This window comes from Martes martes (assembly GCF_963455335.1).
Source record: "Martes martes genome assembly, chromosome: 17".
Classification (NCBI taxonomy): domain Eukaryota; kingdom Metazoa; phylum Chordata; class Mammalia; order Carnivora; family Mustelidae; genus Martes; species Martes martes.
This window is the reverse complement of record NC_137905.1, coordinates 47,190,478-47,208,149: the sequence shown is the minus strand read 5'-3', so window position 1 is coordinate 47,208,149 and position 17,672 is coordinate 47,190,478. Positions and strand designations below refer to the sequence as shown.

Genomic DNA, 17,672 nt, shown 5'->3' with positions numbered 1-17,672 from the left:
GATGCTTGACCAACTGTGCCACCCAGGTGCCCCACACTGTCATCTTAAAAATCATTGAGCTGTGCCTTTAAGATTTTGCACTTCACTGAAAGTTTATAAAAAAAAAAAAAAAAAAGAGCGAGAGAAGAGCACAGCACTTAAAGGTTGGACAACTCAGGGCACTCAGTGAATCACCATCATCACCACTGTCATCTTTGTCACCAGCATTGTCCCCCTCCCTTCCCCTTTGAGTCTGACTCTCTTCCTCTGCCCTGCTCTGATCCCATAATCCCACTGCCCAGTGATTTGAAGCTGCTCCCATTGTAACCTCAGTTGGGTCTAAAACCCAATGACTTGGTGACTCCGTGATTCTGTGGCTCCTGGGGTTGTTTGGGTCACCGGCCACGGATGCCAGCGCCGGGGAAGCCACCCGCCCCCACCCTCAGGGCCAGAAACCAAGCACAACGCACACACACTTCTCTCTCCCCACTGATATATTTGATAATTGTCCAGAACCAGAGATGGCGTCAGCCGGGGGTGAGGGGGAATAAAAAAGAGCCCAGGGAGGGGGCGCAGAGGGGATGGGGAGGAAGAGGAGAGGGAGAGGAACAGTGACACAGAAAAGAGAGTGGGGAGAGGGGGGCCGGGAGGGGTTGGAGAGAGAAGCCAGCCAGGGGGGGTCGGTGGGGAGGCAGGAGATAAATTGAGGGGGTAGGGGCCAAGGTGGGGCCATGGGGAGAGAGGGCCCCTCCCCCAGAATACAAAATGGGGGGACTGGTGGGGGCTGTCCTGGGCTTGGGGGGCAGGGAAGAGATGGGCGATGTGGGGGGGGGTGAGGTCAGTAGTAGGTTTCCTTCTCCACCCAACCTGGAGACAAAGAGAGAGAAAGAGAAAGAGACATGGAAAAGGGCACAGGACAGAGACCGAGAGGAGGGGGACCGTAGAGCCAGGCAGAGAGGAGGAGGGATGTGGGGGAGACAGAGAGGTTGGCACAGCGCTCTGCCCCCCGCCCCCCAACTGCACCCCTGCCCCCCAGCCTCGCCCCGCACCCAGGGAGCCCCCTCACCCCCGGGGTTCCTGCGCAGGATAAGTTTGCGGATCTCGTCGTAGACGAAGATGAGGAAACTGTAGGGGAAGGCACAGAACCACCAGCTGGGCCTGCAGAGACAGGAGAGCAGGGGGGTGTGGGTGAGGGGCCGTCCTGGGGGACACAGAGGCCAAGTCTGGAGAACAGAAGGCCACCCTGGGGGGTGGGAATTCTCCCTCGCCCTCTGGCTGAGGCTGGGGACTGGGGCCTGCAGGGGCCCCCCTGCGAGGACGTCCATGGGGGAGGGCTCCGGGGCATCAGAACAGAGACTCGGGGGCACCAGGCCGGCTCAGTCGGTGGAGCGGGCGGCTCTCCATCTCAGGGTTGTGAGTTTGAGCCCCACGTTGGGTGCAGAGATGACTTAAAGATAATAAAATCTTAAAGAAAAAAAAAAAGAACAGGGACTGTGATGGTGGATGGTCCAAGGAGACAGTAGGAGAAGTGAGGCTTGAGATCCGCTGGGGCCAGGGAGGATGTCCCACGGGGAAGGCTCCTTGGAAGCTCCCGGAGGGGGAGGCGGGAAGCGGGAGGCAGGAGGGCGAGGGGCACTCACTTGAGCGGGTACATGCGGAGGGCCACGTCCATGCCAGGGCAGTAGGACAAGAAGGCAGCGAGCGCCGTCTCCTCAAACAGCCCAAAGATCAGGATCTTGTTCCTGGATGAAGGCACAGGCGGGGCTGGTTCAGAGGACTGAGCCAGCCCCCAGCCCCCCAGAGCCAGGCACAGGCTGAGATGGACGGAGACAGACAGCCCCGGAGTCGCACAGACAGAGGGACGAACGGGAGACAGAGAGTTGGCAACAGAAAGAGAAAGGCGGACAGACAGAGACAGCAACACGCAGACAGGCGTGGGAAGGGGACCCCAAAAGTGACACCCCTGCCCCCCCAACACACACACACACACACACGGAAAGACACACAGAAGGAATCCACGATAGATGGGACCACTCGAGGAGATCACTCAGGGGCAAAGATGGACGCGTGGCACATGTGGGGAGGGACAGACGGATGCATGGATGGGACAGAACAGAGCCTCGTGCTGCCGGCCCTCACTTCATGCCCTGCTGGAAGACGGAGTTTCTTCGGGTCTTGCAGATGATCAAGTCGGCCCACTGGACAACCACGATGCTCACGAAGAAGGCCGTGTGGCATGTGAACTCCACCACCTTCCTCTGCTCGTACGTCTGCAGCAGCGATGACAAGCATGCGGGGTGGCTGTCAGCACCCCCACAGCCAGGCCCCACGTGCCCCGTGTCTGCACCCCCTGCACCAGCCCTGGGGGGTGGGGCAGAGGCTCTGTCCCGATGGGACCTCCCCTCTGTGGCAGGTGGGAGAGAGCGAGACCAGAGGTGGCGGGTACCTCGGTAGGCTGGGCTGAGAGTGCCAGGAGGCCTGAGCCCCCGGCAGAAGGACCATCCTAGGAGGCAGCCCCACCCCGTGGCTGGAACAGTGAATGGGGGCTCCTGCCTGCTGCAGGCAGGGGCGCTGACCAGGAGCCCCCTCACCAATGCCGTGGGGCCGCCCACTCACCCACTGCTGTCCGTAACTGTCCTCCAGGTCGTTGACGGTGCGGTCGTCCCAGTTTAGCCGGATGCCCACCAGGTTGCTGGGCAAGAAGCCATTTTCTGCCAGGATCACAAAGTAGGAAAAGAAGCCACCAAGAGCCTGGATCATTCCTGGAGGTGGGGAGGAGACGAGGAGAGGTTCAGGTCGGGGCCAGCCCGGGGCACCTCGCAGTGAGACTCCACAGTGGGGAAGGGGGGCAGCTCCCAGCTGGCGACCCGACAGCGCCACCTGGTGGCGGGTGCCTGCCATGGCCACCTGGGACAGGAGCCTCAGGGAAGAGACTCACCCAGAGGCTCTCGCCCACCAGAACCAGGCCCCCTAATAAACATCAGGGAGTCCCTGAGAACCCCCGGGGTTTCAGTCTGACAGGCTCCTCAATGCAGGAATGATCTCCCCGGGCCTCTGACCACCACCATGAAGCCTCTGCCTTCTGGGATACTCCCAGCAACAGGGAGCTCAGCATCTCTAAGGCTCCACACATGCACTTCCAGCAGCAGGGTGAGGAGGGAAGGGATGGGGGCTCACTCCTGCCCTCAGAGCGCTCATGGTCAGATCTTGTCTTCCCCACCATGGAGGAGGGTGGAGCAGTGGGCTCTGAGGTAGCCAGCCTGGGGCCAATCCTGATCTGCCCCTGGGTGTCCCATTTGCCCCCCAGATGCACCCCCCAGGCCTGTCCTCCGCCTGTACTGGTCCCACCCTGGGGAGCACCACTCATCTACCAGTCACCCCCAAATCTCTAGCAGCAAATCCTGCTTTCACCCCACTCATCCAACAGAAGGTTCCAGAGTGCCCACTGTGGGCCAGGTACTGGGCATCCAGCCATGAACCAGGTGGGGTCCCCAAGTCCTCACCAATCTGCCCGTAGGCCATACTGATGAGCCTCTCATTGACCAGTTTGTCAGTGCGGGGGTTCCTGGGCTGTCTCTTCATGATGTCGCTCTCTGCAGCTTCGTATGCCAATGAGATGGCAGGCACCTGGGCAGGAGAGGCTGCGTGAGCTGGGAGCGGGGGACCCTCCCCTCGTGGGGCCCAGAGGGTGGCTGGGACTCACCATGTCAGTGCCCAGGTCGATGCAGAGGATGGTGATGGTGCCCAGAGGCAGGGGGATGTTGGCCATGATGAACAGCAGGAAGGGCGTGATCTCAGGGATGTTGCTGGTCAGTGTGTAGGCGATGGACTTCTTCAGGTTGTCAAAGATCAGGCGGCCTGTGGCAGGGGCAGGCTCAGATCCCGGGCACCCTGGACCCCGCTCCTTCCAATCCACCCTCCCACCTGCCCGCCTTCCTGCACAAACACGCACCGCGGCGCCCTGTTCGAACGTGCCTGAGAAATAGCCACTTGGGAACACCACTGGGCGGTTTGTATTAAAGTTAACACCCCCCTACTCTACTGACCTGGAAATCCTACTCCCAGGTTTAAAGGAGTGTTTACGCCCACCAAAAAACAAGTACGAGAAGGTTCACCATAGCGTTAGTCCCCATCACCAAAACCCAGAACTGACCCCAATGGCCATCAGGACGGGAGTCGATGAATGAACGACCTACCATCCCTCCCTACAACAGACAAGGAAAAGGAACGAGCTACTCACACACCCAGCTCCACGGATGAATTTCATAGATGTTATGTGGAGTGAAAAAAGCCAGACACAAAAGTGCTCATATCCCATGCCTCCATTTAGAGGAGGTTCAAGACTATTGCCTGGTGCTCAGAGTCAAGTTACAGCCTATTTCTGGGCGGGGAGCTATGGGCCGGAGGGAACCTGATGGAGCTGGAAATGTTCTTTATCTTGGTCGGGGTCTGGTGGTTGCCTGGGTGTGTATGCGTGTAAAAATTCAGCAAACTGCCCAGCTTACTGGACGCATGTCCTCTCTTGATACAAACTCAATCAGTCCGGTGTGTATAAAGTAAAAAGAAGCTGGGGCAGCTGGGTGGCTCAGTGGGTTAAGCATCTGCCTTCAGCTCAGGTCATGATCCCGGAGTCCAGGGATGGAGCCCCGTCTTGGGATCCCTGCTCAGTGGGGAGCCTGCTTCTCCCTCTGCCCCTCCCCCTCAATAAATAAAGAAAATATTTAAAATTAAAAAAGTAAATAAAAGAAGGTAAAGACTGGGGTGCCTGGGTGGCTCAGTGGGTTAAAGCCTCTGCCTTCGGCTCAGGTCGTGATCCCAGGGTCCTGGGATCGAGGCCCACATTCTCAGGGTCCTGGGATCAAGCCCCACATCGGGCTCTCTGCTCAGCGGGGAGCCTGCTTCCTCCTCTCTCTCTGCCTGCCTCTCTGCCTACTTGTGATCTCTCTGTCAAATAAATAAATAAAATCTTTAAAAAAAAAAAAAAAAGAAGGTAAAGACTAACACAGCCAGCACCTCCTCCCACCCTCCAGGGTGCGCTGAGAGGCATGAGCAACAAGGTATGTCATTCACGTGGAAAAAGAAAGGCAGGCTGCCCCGTGGTACGAATGGTCAGATCACCTTTGTGTAAAAGTAAGACCCGCTCTTCCCTGTTCCTGCCGTGCGTGCTCAGCCTTCCACAAACTGCTGGTATTGATGGAGGCAATGAGGACTGAAATGTACTTCAACGTAATCCAGTGTGTGTGTTGAGACAAGAGGGGTCATGAGGGAACTGGGGGATGGGGACATGGGGGTTCCCTATGCTCTTTGCTCTGCGGTATACCTGAACTTCCCCTACTGGAAGTTAAACTTTGTGGGTTTCTTTGTGTTTCCCACCTCCGAGAGGCCTGCCTTGCCCGCCCAATGTGGGTAGGGCCACGGTTGTTACCTGCCATGGCGTCCCACTTGTGAGTTTCTCGGCGGCACTTGCTGCAATTTACAACTATGTGTGTTATGTCACAATCCGTTTGTTAACTTGTCTAAAGCCGCCCCTCCCGGCTCCTGGAGGGGAGGGACAGTGTCTCTGCTCACAGCTGTCTATCCCGCACCAGGCAGGAGGCACAAGGTGGGAGCCCAGTACAAGTGTGGAAGGTGTGACCAGTGTTCCCACAAGGGCGTGCCCCGCATACACACAGACGTCTTGGGGAAGAAGAAAGGGTTACCCACGGTGTCTTGTCTTCGGGGACCAAGAGGCAAGGGATAAGGGCATCTCATTTGTCACTTTAGGCTCAGCTTTACTGCTGGCATTCTCTTTTATCATGCATTCTTTTTTTACCCTGGGGACACTGCCAAAGGGAGAGAGGAGCGGGAGGAGAATGCACAGAGCAGGAGTAGTGATTATTTCTGGATGGTGAGGTAATGGGTGGTTCCAATTTTCTTCCTAATGCTTGTCTACATTTCCTATAATTATCGGGAATTGCTTTGATGATCAGAATAAAATTAAATGTGAACCAGCTCCATCTGGGGCCTCATTAAAGCCTGTCAGGAGGCGGCGGTGTCCATGGGCTCTGCAGCCTGGGTTCGGTGTCCCCAGCCCCAGACGCCAGGTCCAGCCCCACACACGGGCAACCTCCCGGCGCCTTGCCTGTGTGCGCTCTGTCGCTCTGCCAACAGCTCCCTCCCCAGGCACTACTCTCCTTGAATGTTCCAGCTTGGCTCCTGGGACTCCGTACACTGATTCCTGTCTACTCTAGAAGCTTCCTCGCCCCCTGACCCCAGGCTGGGCGAGGGGCCTCTATGAGGCTCCCGAAGGACCCTCGGCTTCCCCGTGGTTGCACTTTCAGGTTTTAAAAATGCTTCTGCGTCTACCTTGCTCACCAGACTGGGCCCCAGAAATGTGTCAGCTCAGCCCTGTCCCCAGGGAGCCCCCAACCCCACTGCGGGGAAGAAGGATGGAAAGGACTAGTTTCAGGCTCCACAGGCGGCTCGGAAGTGTTCTGGTGTCTCCCTACTACGCATTCCGCCACAGCCCTGGTCGGTTCCTCTTGCCCCTCTCAGGGCCTCCTGCAGGAACCCCAGTCTCCAGGACCTCCCCGGCCAACTCACCCTCCTCCACGCCCGTGACGATGGAGGCAAAGTTGTCGTCCAGCAGAATCATGTCCGCTGCCTGCTTAGACACATCCGAGCCGGCGATGCCCATGGCCACGCCAATGTCGGCCTTCTTCAGGGCGGGGGAGTCATTCACACCATCCCCAGTCACAGCCACGATGGCTCCCTGGAGGGAGAGGGGGTGAGGGTGACGCCCAGAGGCCTGGCTCCAGCCCCCTCCTCCGGGTTGCAGCCCCCTCCTCCGAGGAGGCCTCAGGCCAAGCCCACCTGTCTCTGACAGCCTTCCACGATAATGAGCTTCTGCTGGGGGGACGTGCGGGCGAAGACGATCTCGGTGTGGTTCTGCAGGATCTCATCGATCTGCTCTGAGGTGAAGTCCTTGAGGTCGGTGCCATGGATCACACAGGCCTTGGCGTCCCTGGGAAGAGCAGAGGGCCGGTCAGGACACGTGGGGAAGCATGGACAGCCAGCCAGGCCGGCCGAACCCACAGACAGGAGAGGTGGGAGGACGGGGCTCTGAAACCAAGGCTCAGGAAGTGTAAGTGACTTGCCCAGGGTCACAGGGCTGTGAACAGTGAAGCTCCGAGGCAGCCCTGCCCCACCCGGCCAGTCCCCGCACGTGGAGGGGGCGTGGGACCAGGTGCTAAGAGCCAGAAGGAAGGTGGGGCGGGGGGGGGGTCTCACCGGGGGTTGACCTGGCTGACTGGAATGTTGAGCCGGGCAGCGATGTCCTCCACTGTCTCATTGCCCTCGGAGATGATGCCCACGCCCTTGGCGATGGCCTTGGCCGTGATGGGGTGATCACCCGTGACCATGATGACCTGTGGGCATTGGGCGGGGATGATCCAGTCTTACTGCTGGCACCCCCCGGAGGGCCCCAGCCCCACCCCCCGGCTGCCCCAGGCCACACCTTGATGCCGGCGCTGCGACACTTGCCCACCGCATCGGGGACAGCCGCTCGGGGCGGGTCGATCATGGACATGAGGCCGACGAAGCAGAGGTTATCTGTGGTAAAGTTCACGTCGTCGCAGTCGAAGGCGAAGCCCTTGGGGAACTGCTCCTCGGGCAGGTAGTAATGGCAGAAACCTGACGGCAGGATGGGGTGAGGGCGTGAGGGCTCCCACCTTGGATGGCCACCCTCCCGGTCCATGGCCCTGCACCGCGAGGATCCCTGCAGTCAGGGCAGCCCCGGCCGGTGGGGACTGTCAACATTCACCCCCTAAAGATGCCTTCTCTCATTCATACACACACACACTCACTCGTTCATCCATCCATTCATTCACGGCGCATTCTGGGAGGCCCTATTCTGAGCCAGATTCTGGGGAGACTCACACCCCTCCCCATACCCTCAAGGACCCCACCCCCACCCTGCAAGCTGGCCGAGCCCCTGCCCCAGGTCAGCCCCTCCCGAAGTGCGTACCCAGCACTCGCTCGCCCAGGCCGCCGAGCTCGAGGTAGGCGTTCTGGAAGGCTTCCTTCATCTCCTCGTCCAGCGGCTGCTCCTTGCCCTGTAGCAGGATGGTGGAGCACCGGTCCAGGATGCGCTCAGGGGCTCCCTTCATCACCAGCAGATAGCGGTTGTCGTTGGGGTCCTCAGTCTCATGGATGGAGAGCTGTGGAGAGGCCGGAGGGCGGGCTTGCCTGAGCCTCGGCAGACCCAGCGGGGGGAGAGGACGGCCCCCACCCTCCGCCCAGAGCCATGGAGGCCGGGACAGACCACAGCGGGGGCTCCCCCAGAATGCAAAACTCTCTGCCCCAAACTCTCTACCCAAGAGATCTCCATCTGTTTCTTGGAGTTTCTCCCAGAGATCGAAGCTCACCCCTGCCCATTTCTGTCTGTCTCACAGATGTTTCAGCCCATGGGGCTTGCTCGCAGAAATCTCGGCCATCCTTAGGATACGTCTCTCTCTCCCTGTCTTGCCCAGCTCCCCTCTCAAATACACTCAGCTTCTGACCTTGCCTCACCTCCCCCTGCCCTCCCCGGCTGGCCACCCCCTACCATGCCAAGGCTCCGTGTTGCCCTCCGCAGCCCATAGTACTTCCTCCCCCCAGCAGCCAGGAGGAGTCTTTAAGAGAGATGAGTCAGTGGGACACGGGGCAGCCACTTTGGCAAACAGTGTGGCAGCCCTCAAAAGGCTCCAGGTAGAGTCACTCTGTGAGCCAGCCATTCCCAAGCACACACCCGAGAGACAGCCAAAGTTTGGCCACAAGGAAACGTGTGTGGGAAGTTCCCAGTGGCATCACACACGGTAGCGCAAAGGGGCGAAGGGCTCTAGCGTCCAAAGGCAGATGAACGGACCAACGAACGGGCCTGTGCGGGCAACGCCACACTGCCCAGCCACAGAGAGGTCTGGGGGACCGACACACACCACAGCGGGAGTGACCACTAAGAACATCACATGAAATGGAAGACGCCAGCTACGAAACCCCACGTGTCCCAGGGTTCCGTTTATACGAAATGTCCAGAATAGACCAATGCAGAGAGACAGAAAGTAGACAAGTGGTTGCTGAGGGATCAGAGAGATGGGGAAGGAGGGGGACAAGCACTGAGAAGCGCGAGGCTTCTTTTTGATGTGATGGAAAGTTCCATAATTGTGGAGCTGACTGCACGTATCTGTGAACAACCCAAAATGCTGAGTTATGTACTTCATGTGGGTGATCTAGGATAGATGAATGATATCTCAGTGAAACTCTTTTTAAAAATGTGAGCCAAGGGGTGCCTGGGTGGCTCCGTGGGTTAAAGCCTCTGCCTTCGGCTCAGGTCATGCTCCCAGGGTCCTGGGATCGAGCCCCGCATCGGGCTCTCTGCTCAGCGGGGAGCCTGCTTCCTCCTCTCTCTCTGCCTGCCTCTCTGACTACTTGTGATCTCTGTCAAATAAATAAACAAAATCTTAAAAAATAATAAAAAATAAAAATGTGAGTCAGGCCCCACTGTTCCTCTGCACAGAGCCCTCCCGTGGCTTACGTCCCTCTTAAGAGTCACACCTGAGTCCTCTCCCCGGCCCACGAGCCCGATGGCTCCTGCCCAGGTACCCAGTGCCCTTTCCTCCAGCACACTCCCTGGCTTCCTGCTCCACCATCCTGGCTGTCTGGCTATCGTTCAAACATCAATACACTCCTGCCTCAGGACCTTTGTACAGGCTGTGCCCCCTGCCTAAAACACTCTTGCCCCAGACACCCGCAGCCAGCATATTCTGATATTCTGTATTTCCTCATGCTTTTGTCATTGTCTTCTAGCACCAGAGGGAGGGACTCCACTGTATCACTCACTGCCGCAGGTGTCACAGGTATCCCAGCACCTAAAACGTGTTCCTGACATGCGCTGATGGCTCAGCCAAGGATTGCAGAATGAATGAGAGCTCTCTGGTGGGCCCCCTCTCCACTATAGAAAGATCTCCATTCCTCTGCCTCCCACTCTGACAGAGACCTTGCTCTCACTCCTCGGTCACCCTGTTCCTCACCTAATCAGGTGGATGCTGTCATTCCCATTTCCCGGATGGTGAAACCAAGGCTCTGGAAGGTTAGTAACTTGTCCAAAGCAAGGGGGCAGTGGGGCAGAGGGGACCGCGTAAAGGCACGATTGAGACCTGGAGGTCCAGGCTGGCTCTCAGGCCAGACAGCCCAGAGTACCTGGTATTTGTTGGTGGAATTGAAGGGAATCTCGGCCACTTTCTTGTTACGTTCGCGCATCAGCTTCACGGAGCCAGAGGACAGCTCGATGCACTTGAGCAGGGCAGACTCGGAGGCATCGCCGGCCACGTCCCTCTGTGGGGACAGAGGGCCATCAGAGCAGAGCAGCGGCAACGGCCGTGGCCACAGGCAGGACCGAGGCAAGGGGGCAGCTGGACCCACCTTGAGCACAGGGATGTTGTCCTGACCTCCCTTGAAGACGGCTCGATTGCAGAGTCCAGCGATGTGGGACAGGGCCACCCAGGTGTGCGAGCTCTTGTCGAACGAAGTGCCTGAAGGAGGCACGTGTCCCCTGTCACAGCGCCTTGGGGCCAGACCCCCGTGGTCCCCGCCAGGGCCCTAGCCTCACCTGACTGGTCCTCTGTGGTGTCGGCCTCATGGATCTGGTTGTCAAACCACATGTGGGCGACCGTCATGCGGTTCTGGGTGAGGGTCCCTGTCTTGTCCGAGCAGATGGTGGAGGTGGAGCCCAGGGTCTCGACGGCCTCCAGGTTTTTCACCAGGCAGTTCTTCCGGGCCATGCGTTTGGCTGTCAGCGTCAGACACACCTAGGGGGCGGGCCGGTCACAATCACAGTCATGGGGGGCGGGGGGTGTGGAGCCCGGTGGCAGGCTCGCACCAGCACCGCAAGCACCCACGACCTGCCCTAACATCAAACAGCAACAGGACAGACAGACATTCGGAAGCCTGGTGCTGTCCGGCAGGTCCACCCCGAGGCACAGACCAACAATCACAGGCTTGGACGTGAGCCCCCAAAGCCAGTCACTGCTCTGTGCACAGCAGCAGCCTTTAGAACCATCCCGAACGAGAGAAAACCAAAACCTCTACGAACGACAGAAGGGGTGAATAAACCACGGGACAAAAAATACGGAATAATCCAGAGCCACGAGAAAGCAGGTCCCCACCACCTGCACCTGTGAGGATGCGGTTCAAGACCATCGTGCCTGGCACAAAACTGAGCCCGAAACGGGGGTCTGGACTCAATTATTCTATCTGGACTCAATTATTCTATCGCTGTCAGTACAGTGATGCTGCTGGGAGCCTGGGTAGGGGTTAACTTTGGGTTGGGGGGAAGAAGCTGGACAAGGTCTCAAGGGGGCTCTTGGGGAGGTCAGTCTGCGTGCCGCCCACCTGCCTGCGCCCAGAATCACAGCAGGGCGTCCGTATGTGTGACCCCATATTGATAAAGAGCTCCCGACCTACCATTTGAACAGCCAATGGGGAAAACACTGCAGGATATATTCAGTGAAAAAAATCAAGCAGGCGGGGACGCCTGGGTGGCTCAGTCATTAAGCGTGGGCCTTCAACTCGTGTCATGATCTCGGGGTCCTGGGATCGAGTCCCACATTGGGCTCCCTGCTCAGTAGGGAGCCTGCCTCTCCCTCTGCCCTCCCCCCTGCCTGTGTGCATTCTCTCTCTTTGTCTCTCTCAAATAAATAAAATCTTAAAAAAAAAAAAAAAGAATCAAGCAGACGAAGAGAATTCCTGGGACGGTCGGGTCTATGTGCCGTAAGCACTGACCCACTGGCTGGAATACGCCTGCACTGGCCAGGTAGCTGTGTAGACAATGCACTTCTATGGTGGGGCAGACCACTGGGCGGCAGGGCGGGGTGGGGGCATTATTTTTTTTTTTAACTATTTTAATGTATTCTTTGGACCTTTTACCATGAAGGTGGACTTCCTTTTTTTTTTTTTTAAGATTTTATTTTGGGGGCGCCTGGGTGGCTCAGAGGGTTAAAGCCTCTGCCTTCGGCTGAGGTCATGATCCTAGGGTCCTGGGATCGGGCTCTCTGCTCCCCAGGGAGCCTGCTTTCTCCTCTCTCTCTGCCTGTCTCTCTGCCTACTTGTGATCTCTGTCTGTCAAATAAAAAAAAAAAAAAAGATTTTATTTTTAAGTAATCTCTACACCCAACGTGGGGCTAGAACTCACAACCTGGAGATCGAGAGTCATGTGCTCTCCTGACTGAGCCAACCGGGAGCCCCACGGGGGTGGACTTCTTAATCATGTAACTTAACTTAGAAAGTGATAGAACTGAGGGGGTGCCCAGGTGGCTCAGTCGGTTGAGCGTCTGACTCTTGGTTTCGGCTCAGGTCATGATCTCGGGGTCGTGGGATCAAGCCCTGTGTCGGGCTCTGCGCTGAGCCTGGAGTCTGCTTGGGATCTGCCCCGTCCCCCTCTTGCTTCCTCCCTCCCTCCCTCTCTTTCTCAAAAAAGAAAAAAGAACGTGACAGGCTGTTGGCCCTTTGTGCCTCGCAGTGTGCCCTGAGATTTCCATCTGCTTTGTTAAGAAGCCCTCCGGAGCCCCCAGACCCCGTCATTCAAGACCGAGGAGGCTCAGCCCTCGGGGCACAAGCCATCCTCCTCAGGAATGTGGCAGTCAGGCCCCCCTGCCCCTCCTCCCTCAAACACGGGGGTCCGGGCCTTACAGTGACGGTGGCCAGCAGGCCCTCGGGGACATTGGCCACGATGATGCCGATGAGGAAGATGACAGCCTCCAGCCAGGTGTACCCGAGAATGAGGGACAGGATGAAGAAGGACACGCCCAGGAAGACAGCCACGCCGGTGATCAGCTGGATGAAATGCTCGATCTCGATGGCGATGGGCGTCTTGCCCACCTCCAGGCCTGAAGCCAGCGTGGCAATGCGGCCCATGACAGTGCGGTCACCCGTAGCCACCACCACGCCACGAGCCGTGCCTGTGGGTCCAGAGGGGAGCAGGCTGAGCTGCGGGTGGGGTCTGGGCAAGGTCCAAAGGGACCCTGAGTCCCAGACACAGAGCCCTCTGTCTGGACCAGCCCCGCCCCAACCTGGGGGCCCCCACCAGGCCCTGCCGCACCTTCCACGCAGTTGGTAGAGAAGAAGGTGATGTTCCGGGTCTCCAAGGGGTTGTCGTGGGTGCAGTCAGGGGAGCGGGTCTGCGGTTCTGATTCGCCGGTCAGGGAGGAGTTGTCCACCTGAGGGTGGGTGAAAGGAGAGAGGGCTCAGCCCTGGGGTCAGGGGGCACTTGTCCAGAGGACACTGGAGCCAAGGCTGTACCCGCGGAGGTCGTAAGTAGAAGCCTGGACGCCTGGGTGAGTGAGTGGTGTCTGGGGGCCAGAGATTGGGTTCCCGAAGGTGGGAAGCAGAGGCGGCTTGCCAAGGTCTAAGGTATTGATGGGTCCGGGGGGTAGGGACAAGGGGCCTGGACTCCTGGGTCCTGGGGGAGGAAGGGGTGGGCGCCTGGCCCATGGGTTTGAGGAAGGAGGGGGTTGGGGGCCTGGACTCTCGGGTCTGAGGGAGGAAAAGGCTGAGGGTGGGACTCTTAGCTTTGAGGGAGGGGAGGCTAAGGGTCTAGACTCCTGAGCCTGACAGAGAAGGTGGCTAGGGGCCTGGACTCAGGTCTGAGGGAGGAGAGGTGGGGGCCTGGAACCCTGGTCTGAGGGAGGAGGGGCTGGGGCCTAGAACCCTGGGTCTGAGGGAGGAGGGACTGGGGTCCTGGAACCCTGGTCTGAGGGAGGGGCTGGGGGCTTGGACTCCTGGGTCTGAGGGAGGAGGGGCTGGGGCCCTGGACTCCTGGGTCTGAGAGGGAGGAGGGACTGGGTTCCTGGACCCCTGGGTCTGAGGGAGGCGGAGCTGGGGGCCTGGGCCCCAGAGCCACTTCAGGAAGGACAGAGCTGGGTCCCAGGTCCTGGTCCCACCTTGCAACCATGGGCTGAGATGATCCGTAGGTCGGCTGGGACTCGGTCTCCACCCTTGATCTCCACAAGGTCCCCGACCACCACCTCCTCGGCGTTCACCTGCATCTTCTCACCCTCGCGGATCACCAGGGCTTGCTGGGGGCCCAACGGAGAGGAGTCAGTGCCCCGCCCTCCACCTGGGCTTGGATGGCACCCCTCACCACCACCTTCCTACCTCCCGCTCCCACCCGCCCCCTTCCGAGCCCCCCTCACCTGGGGCACCATGTTCTTGAAGGACTCCATGATCTTGGAGCTCTTGGCCTCCTGGTAGTAGGAGAAGCAGCCCGTGATGATGACCACAGCAGCCAGCACGATGCCCAGGTACAGCTGTGGGGGAAACAGGGCCGCACCTCAGAGCCGCTCCCTCCCAGGCTCAACCCGAGAGGTGTGGGATCCAGGAAGGGCACGCCGAGTCAACAGGGGGCAGGGGGCTCCGTATTTGTGTGCCTGACCCCAGGCTGTGTCTACTCGAGGGTCCGTGTGTCCATCTGCCTGTTCGGGCCCCTCTCTCTGCACGTGGGTGTATGTGTCTCTAGGTCAGTCAATCTCTCTATTTTGTGTGTCCCTCCGTCTGTCTTTCTGCCTGTGTTTGAGAAGTACGTTATTATCCGTGCACATGTGTGTCCTGCGCTCAGGTCAATGTGTCTGTCTCTCTGCCGGGCTGCATGCCTGGCTTTAAACTGGTGGGACTGTTCGTGTGTAGGTCTCTGGGTGTGGATCTCTGTCTCTCCGTCTCTCTCTGCCTGGGTCTGAGACTCCGTGTCTGTCTATCTGCCTGTGTGCGTTTTAAATTTCCTTTTAGGTTTTGTTTATTTTCTTATTTATTTTGGGGTAATCTCTGTACCCAACGTGGGGCTCGAACTCAGGACTCTGAGGTCAAGTGTCGCATGTTCCTCCGACTGGACCAGCCAGGCGCCCTGGGTTCCAAAGTCTAGGAATACGCTCTGTCTCTGCCTGAATCACAGGCAGTCTATCTGTCCCCAGGCTGGGCCTGCAGCTCTGCGCAGGTCTGAGTTCCTGTGTCTATCCATCTGCATCGGTGTCCCTGCCTGTGTGTCGGAACTAGGCAGCTGTGTCTGAGTCCGTATCTAGGAGTGACGGTGTTGATTCCGCACATTTGTGCATGTGCGTGTACAAAGATCTCCACGGGGTCAGCATGCAGGTCTGTATTCCCAGGCACGGGGTCTGCTGCCACCGTGTCCCCGTGTGTCCCCTGCGTTGGGGGATGTGTCCTGGCAGCTCAGCAGCCAGGTGTGCCTGCCTTTCTACACAAGGGCACTCATTTTTTTTGAGGGGGGGAGTCTTTCAGGCGATGACTGTCCCCAAGGCCACCCCTATATGGCAGAGAAGTTCCCTGGCTTTACTGAGCCTCAGTTTCCTAAGACCGTCTCTGGCTCTCTCGCTGAGGGATTATCCAGGTCTGATGACACAGCTGTGAGTGGGCTTTGAGAAGCCAGAAGGGGCCAGAAGCAGGGCAGGGCGGGCACCCCTAAATATCCAGGCCCTGGCGCAGGGCAGGGTGGGGGGCACTCACGTTGTCGCCCGAGGGGTCGTCCTCTGTGCCCGCCTGGATGCCGTAGGCCAGGAAGCAGAGGATAGCTCCGATCCACAGCAGGATTGAGAAACCCCCAAAGAGCTGGCGGCAGAACTTGACCCACTCGGGGGTGGTAGGCGGTGGTGTGAGCGCGTTGGGCCCATCCCGGGCCAGGATTTCCTGGGCTTTGCTGTGGGTCAGACCCTGGGGAACACAGGACTCACACAGGACCCTCCTTGAGCCACCCTGGCTCCCCAACACTTCACAAGCACCCCAGGCCCCCAGGACTCAGGCCCCCAGCCCCTCCTCCTTCAGACTCAGGGGTCCAGGTCCCCAGCCCCCTCCTCCCTCAGACCCAGGGGTCCAGCCCCCAGCCCCTCCTCCCTCAGACCCAGAGGTCCAGGCCCCCAGCCCCCTCCTCCCTCAGACCCAGAGGTCCAGGCCCCCAGCCCCCTCCTCCCTCAGACCCAGAGGTCCAGGCCCCCAGCCCCCTCCTCCCTCAGACCCAGGAGTCCAGGCCCCCAGTCCCCCCTCCCAGAGGTCCTCCTCCTTCAGGCCCAGCCGCACCTGCACACAGTCCGTGTTGTATTTCCGGCAGACCTCTTCCACTGACATCTTGTGCTCTGTCTGAGGAACAAGAGTTTGGGGGGAGGCAGTGAGAGCCAAGGCCTTCGGGGTGCTGGGGCAGGACCTGAGAGCATGAGACCCATCCCCAGCCACATCTCGGCTCTGGGAGGCTGTGCGGGCACGAGGGCTGGGGCTTACCATAGCCACCTCCTTCTTGAGGTCATCCAGGTCCCTGCGCTCTTTGGCGCCCTTGCTCTTCTTGGGCGAGCCCTTGTCATCTTTCTTGTCCTGCGAGGTGGCGACACGATAGCTGTCAGAGCCACCAGACTGCGGGCGAGAAGGGGTTACAAGGGGGACACCCGCCCTCCCTCCGGGCCCACCCTCACCCTGGCCTGCTTCTGTGCGCCTTGGGCAGGGCTGGCTCTGGGGGTCACGGTCTGTCAGACTCGTCTGCACCCCCCTGTCTCTGCCCCGTGTCTCTGGGTGGTTGTCTCTCAGAGCCCGTGGGTCTCGTCTCTGGCGCTGTGTTATCTCTGGGTCTCTGTCCCCGGGGGTCTCTGTTGGGTCTGTCCGTGCTTCTGTCTCTGTTTCTGTGCCGATCTCTGTGGCTCTCTCTCCTTCAATCACTTGGTGTCTCTTTATCTCTGTGTCTCTTTCTCCCCCTCCCTGGGCCTGTCCCAGATCCTGGAGTATACTTCTCTTGCTATGTCTGTCCTTCTCTGTCTCTGGATCTGTCTCTCCAGGTCTCTATCCCCTTCTATCTTATTGTTCTATTTTGTCTCTTCCGTCTCCTACCTCTGTATCTCTCCATCTCTGTCTCTCTGTGGCCGTTTCTCTCCCTGCTCTGTCTCCATCTCTTTAAGTCATCTGTCTGTCTGTCTGAGTCTCTCAGCACGGGTCTCTGTATAATTCTGTCCGTCTGTCTGATCTCCAGCTCTGTATGTCTCTCTGTCTCATACAATGTCTGTCTGCATCTCCTGAACGATCTCTCCCCATGTCTGGCTGAGTCTCTCTCTGGATTCTCTCTGGGCTCCTGTCTCTCTCCAAGTTACCATGTTGCGGGATCTCAGACTGTCTCTGAGTGTCGCTATTTCCGCCTCGGCGTCTGTCCCCATCCTTCCCTTGGCCTCTCTCCGCCACGAGTCTCTGTCTTTAACTTTCAAGCTATGTCTTCCCTGGAATGCTTGGTGTGTCTGTCCCTCTCCACCTCTCCTGTGTCAATTGCCTTGTCTATCTCTGGCTGTCTCACTCTGCGACCTTCCCGTCCATCCATCTGTCTGTCTCTCTCGGGTCTATCTCGGCATCTCTGTCCTTCTAGCTCCAGGTCTCCCTGCCTCTGTCACTCTCCCTGTCTTCCAGTCTTCTCTACCCAACTCCTTTCCTGGGCCCCTTCCTCAGCCCCATGGGTGTCTCAGTCTCTGTCTCTCGGAGGACCCAGCTAATCCTGGGAGGCCCCACAGGCCCGGCGGGGGTGGAGGAAAGGGTACCGCGGCGGTTGGTCACAGCTGGGACAAGAGCCTGGGAGCCAGCCTCCTATGTGCACGGGGACACAGCCAGTCCTGGGGGCCCTGACCGACGAGCTGTGGGCCCTGGCCTCTGTC

At 58.8% G+C, this 17,672-nt stretch overlaps 1 protein-coding gene across 1 annotated transcript; it reads right to left on the bottom strand.

Annotated features, from left to right (window-relative positions):
- Positions 1 to 457: 457 nt before the first annotated feature.
- On the bottom strand, positions 458 to 17,150 carry ATP1A3 (ATPase Na+/K+ transporting subunit alpha 3). Its single transcript, XM_080829419.1, has 22 exons — positions 16,270 to 17,150; positions 16,072 to 16,131; positions 15,505 to 15,708; positions 14,184 to 14,297; positions 13,932 to 14,066; positions 13,091 to 13,208; positions 12,682 to 12,950; positions 10,604 to 10,802; positions 10,417 to 10,526; positions 10,195 to 10,329; positions 7,985 to 8,177; positions 7,475 to 7,650; positions 7,249 to 7,385; positions 6,832 to 6,982; positions 6,562 to 6,730; positions 3,683 to 3,837; positions 3,483 to 3,606; positions 2,596 to 2,741; positions 2,119 to 2,249; positions 1,620 to 1,721; positions 1,046 to 1,137; positions 458 to 846 (listed from the first exon to the last, which is right to left on the bottom strand). The coding sequence occupies exons 1-22, from the start codon at positions 16,270 to 16,272 to the stop codon at positions 818 to 820; spliced, it is 2,952 nt and encodes a 983-aa protein (XP_080685545.1). The 5' UTR covers positions 16,273 to 17,150; the 3' UTR covers positions 458 to 817.
- Positions 17,151 to 17,672: the final 522 nt, after the last annotated feature.

Coding starts and splice junctions, on each gene's coding strand:
- ATP1A3 (XM_080829419.1), bottom strand. Junction 12,951..13,090: donor CTCTACCAACTGCGTGGAAG/GTGCGGCAGGGC, acceptor CTGGACCCACAG/GCACGGCTCGTGGCGTGGTG. Junction 6,731..6,831: donor TGGAAGGCTGTCAGAGACAG/GTGGGCTTGGCC, acceptor CTCTCCCTCCAG/GGAGCCATCGTGGCTGTGAC.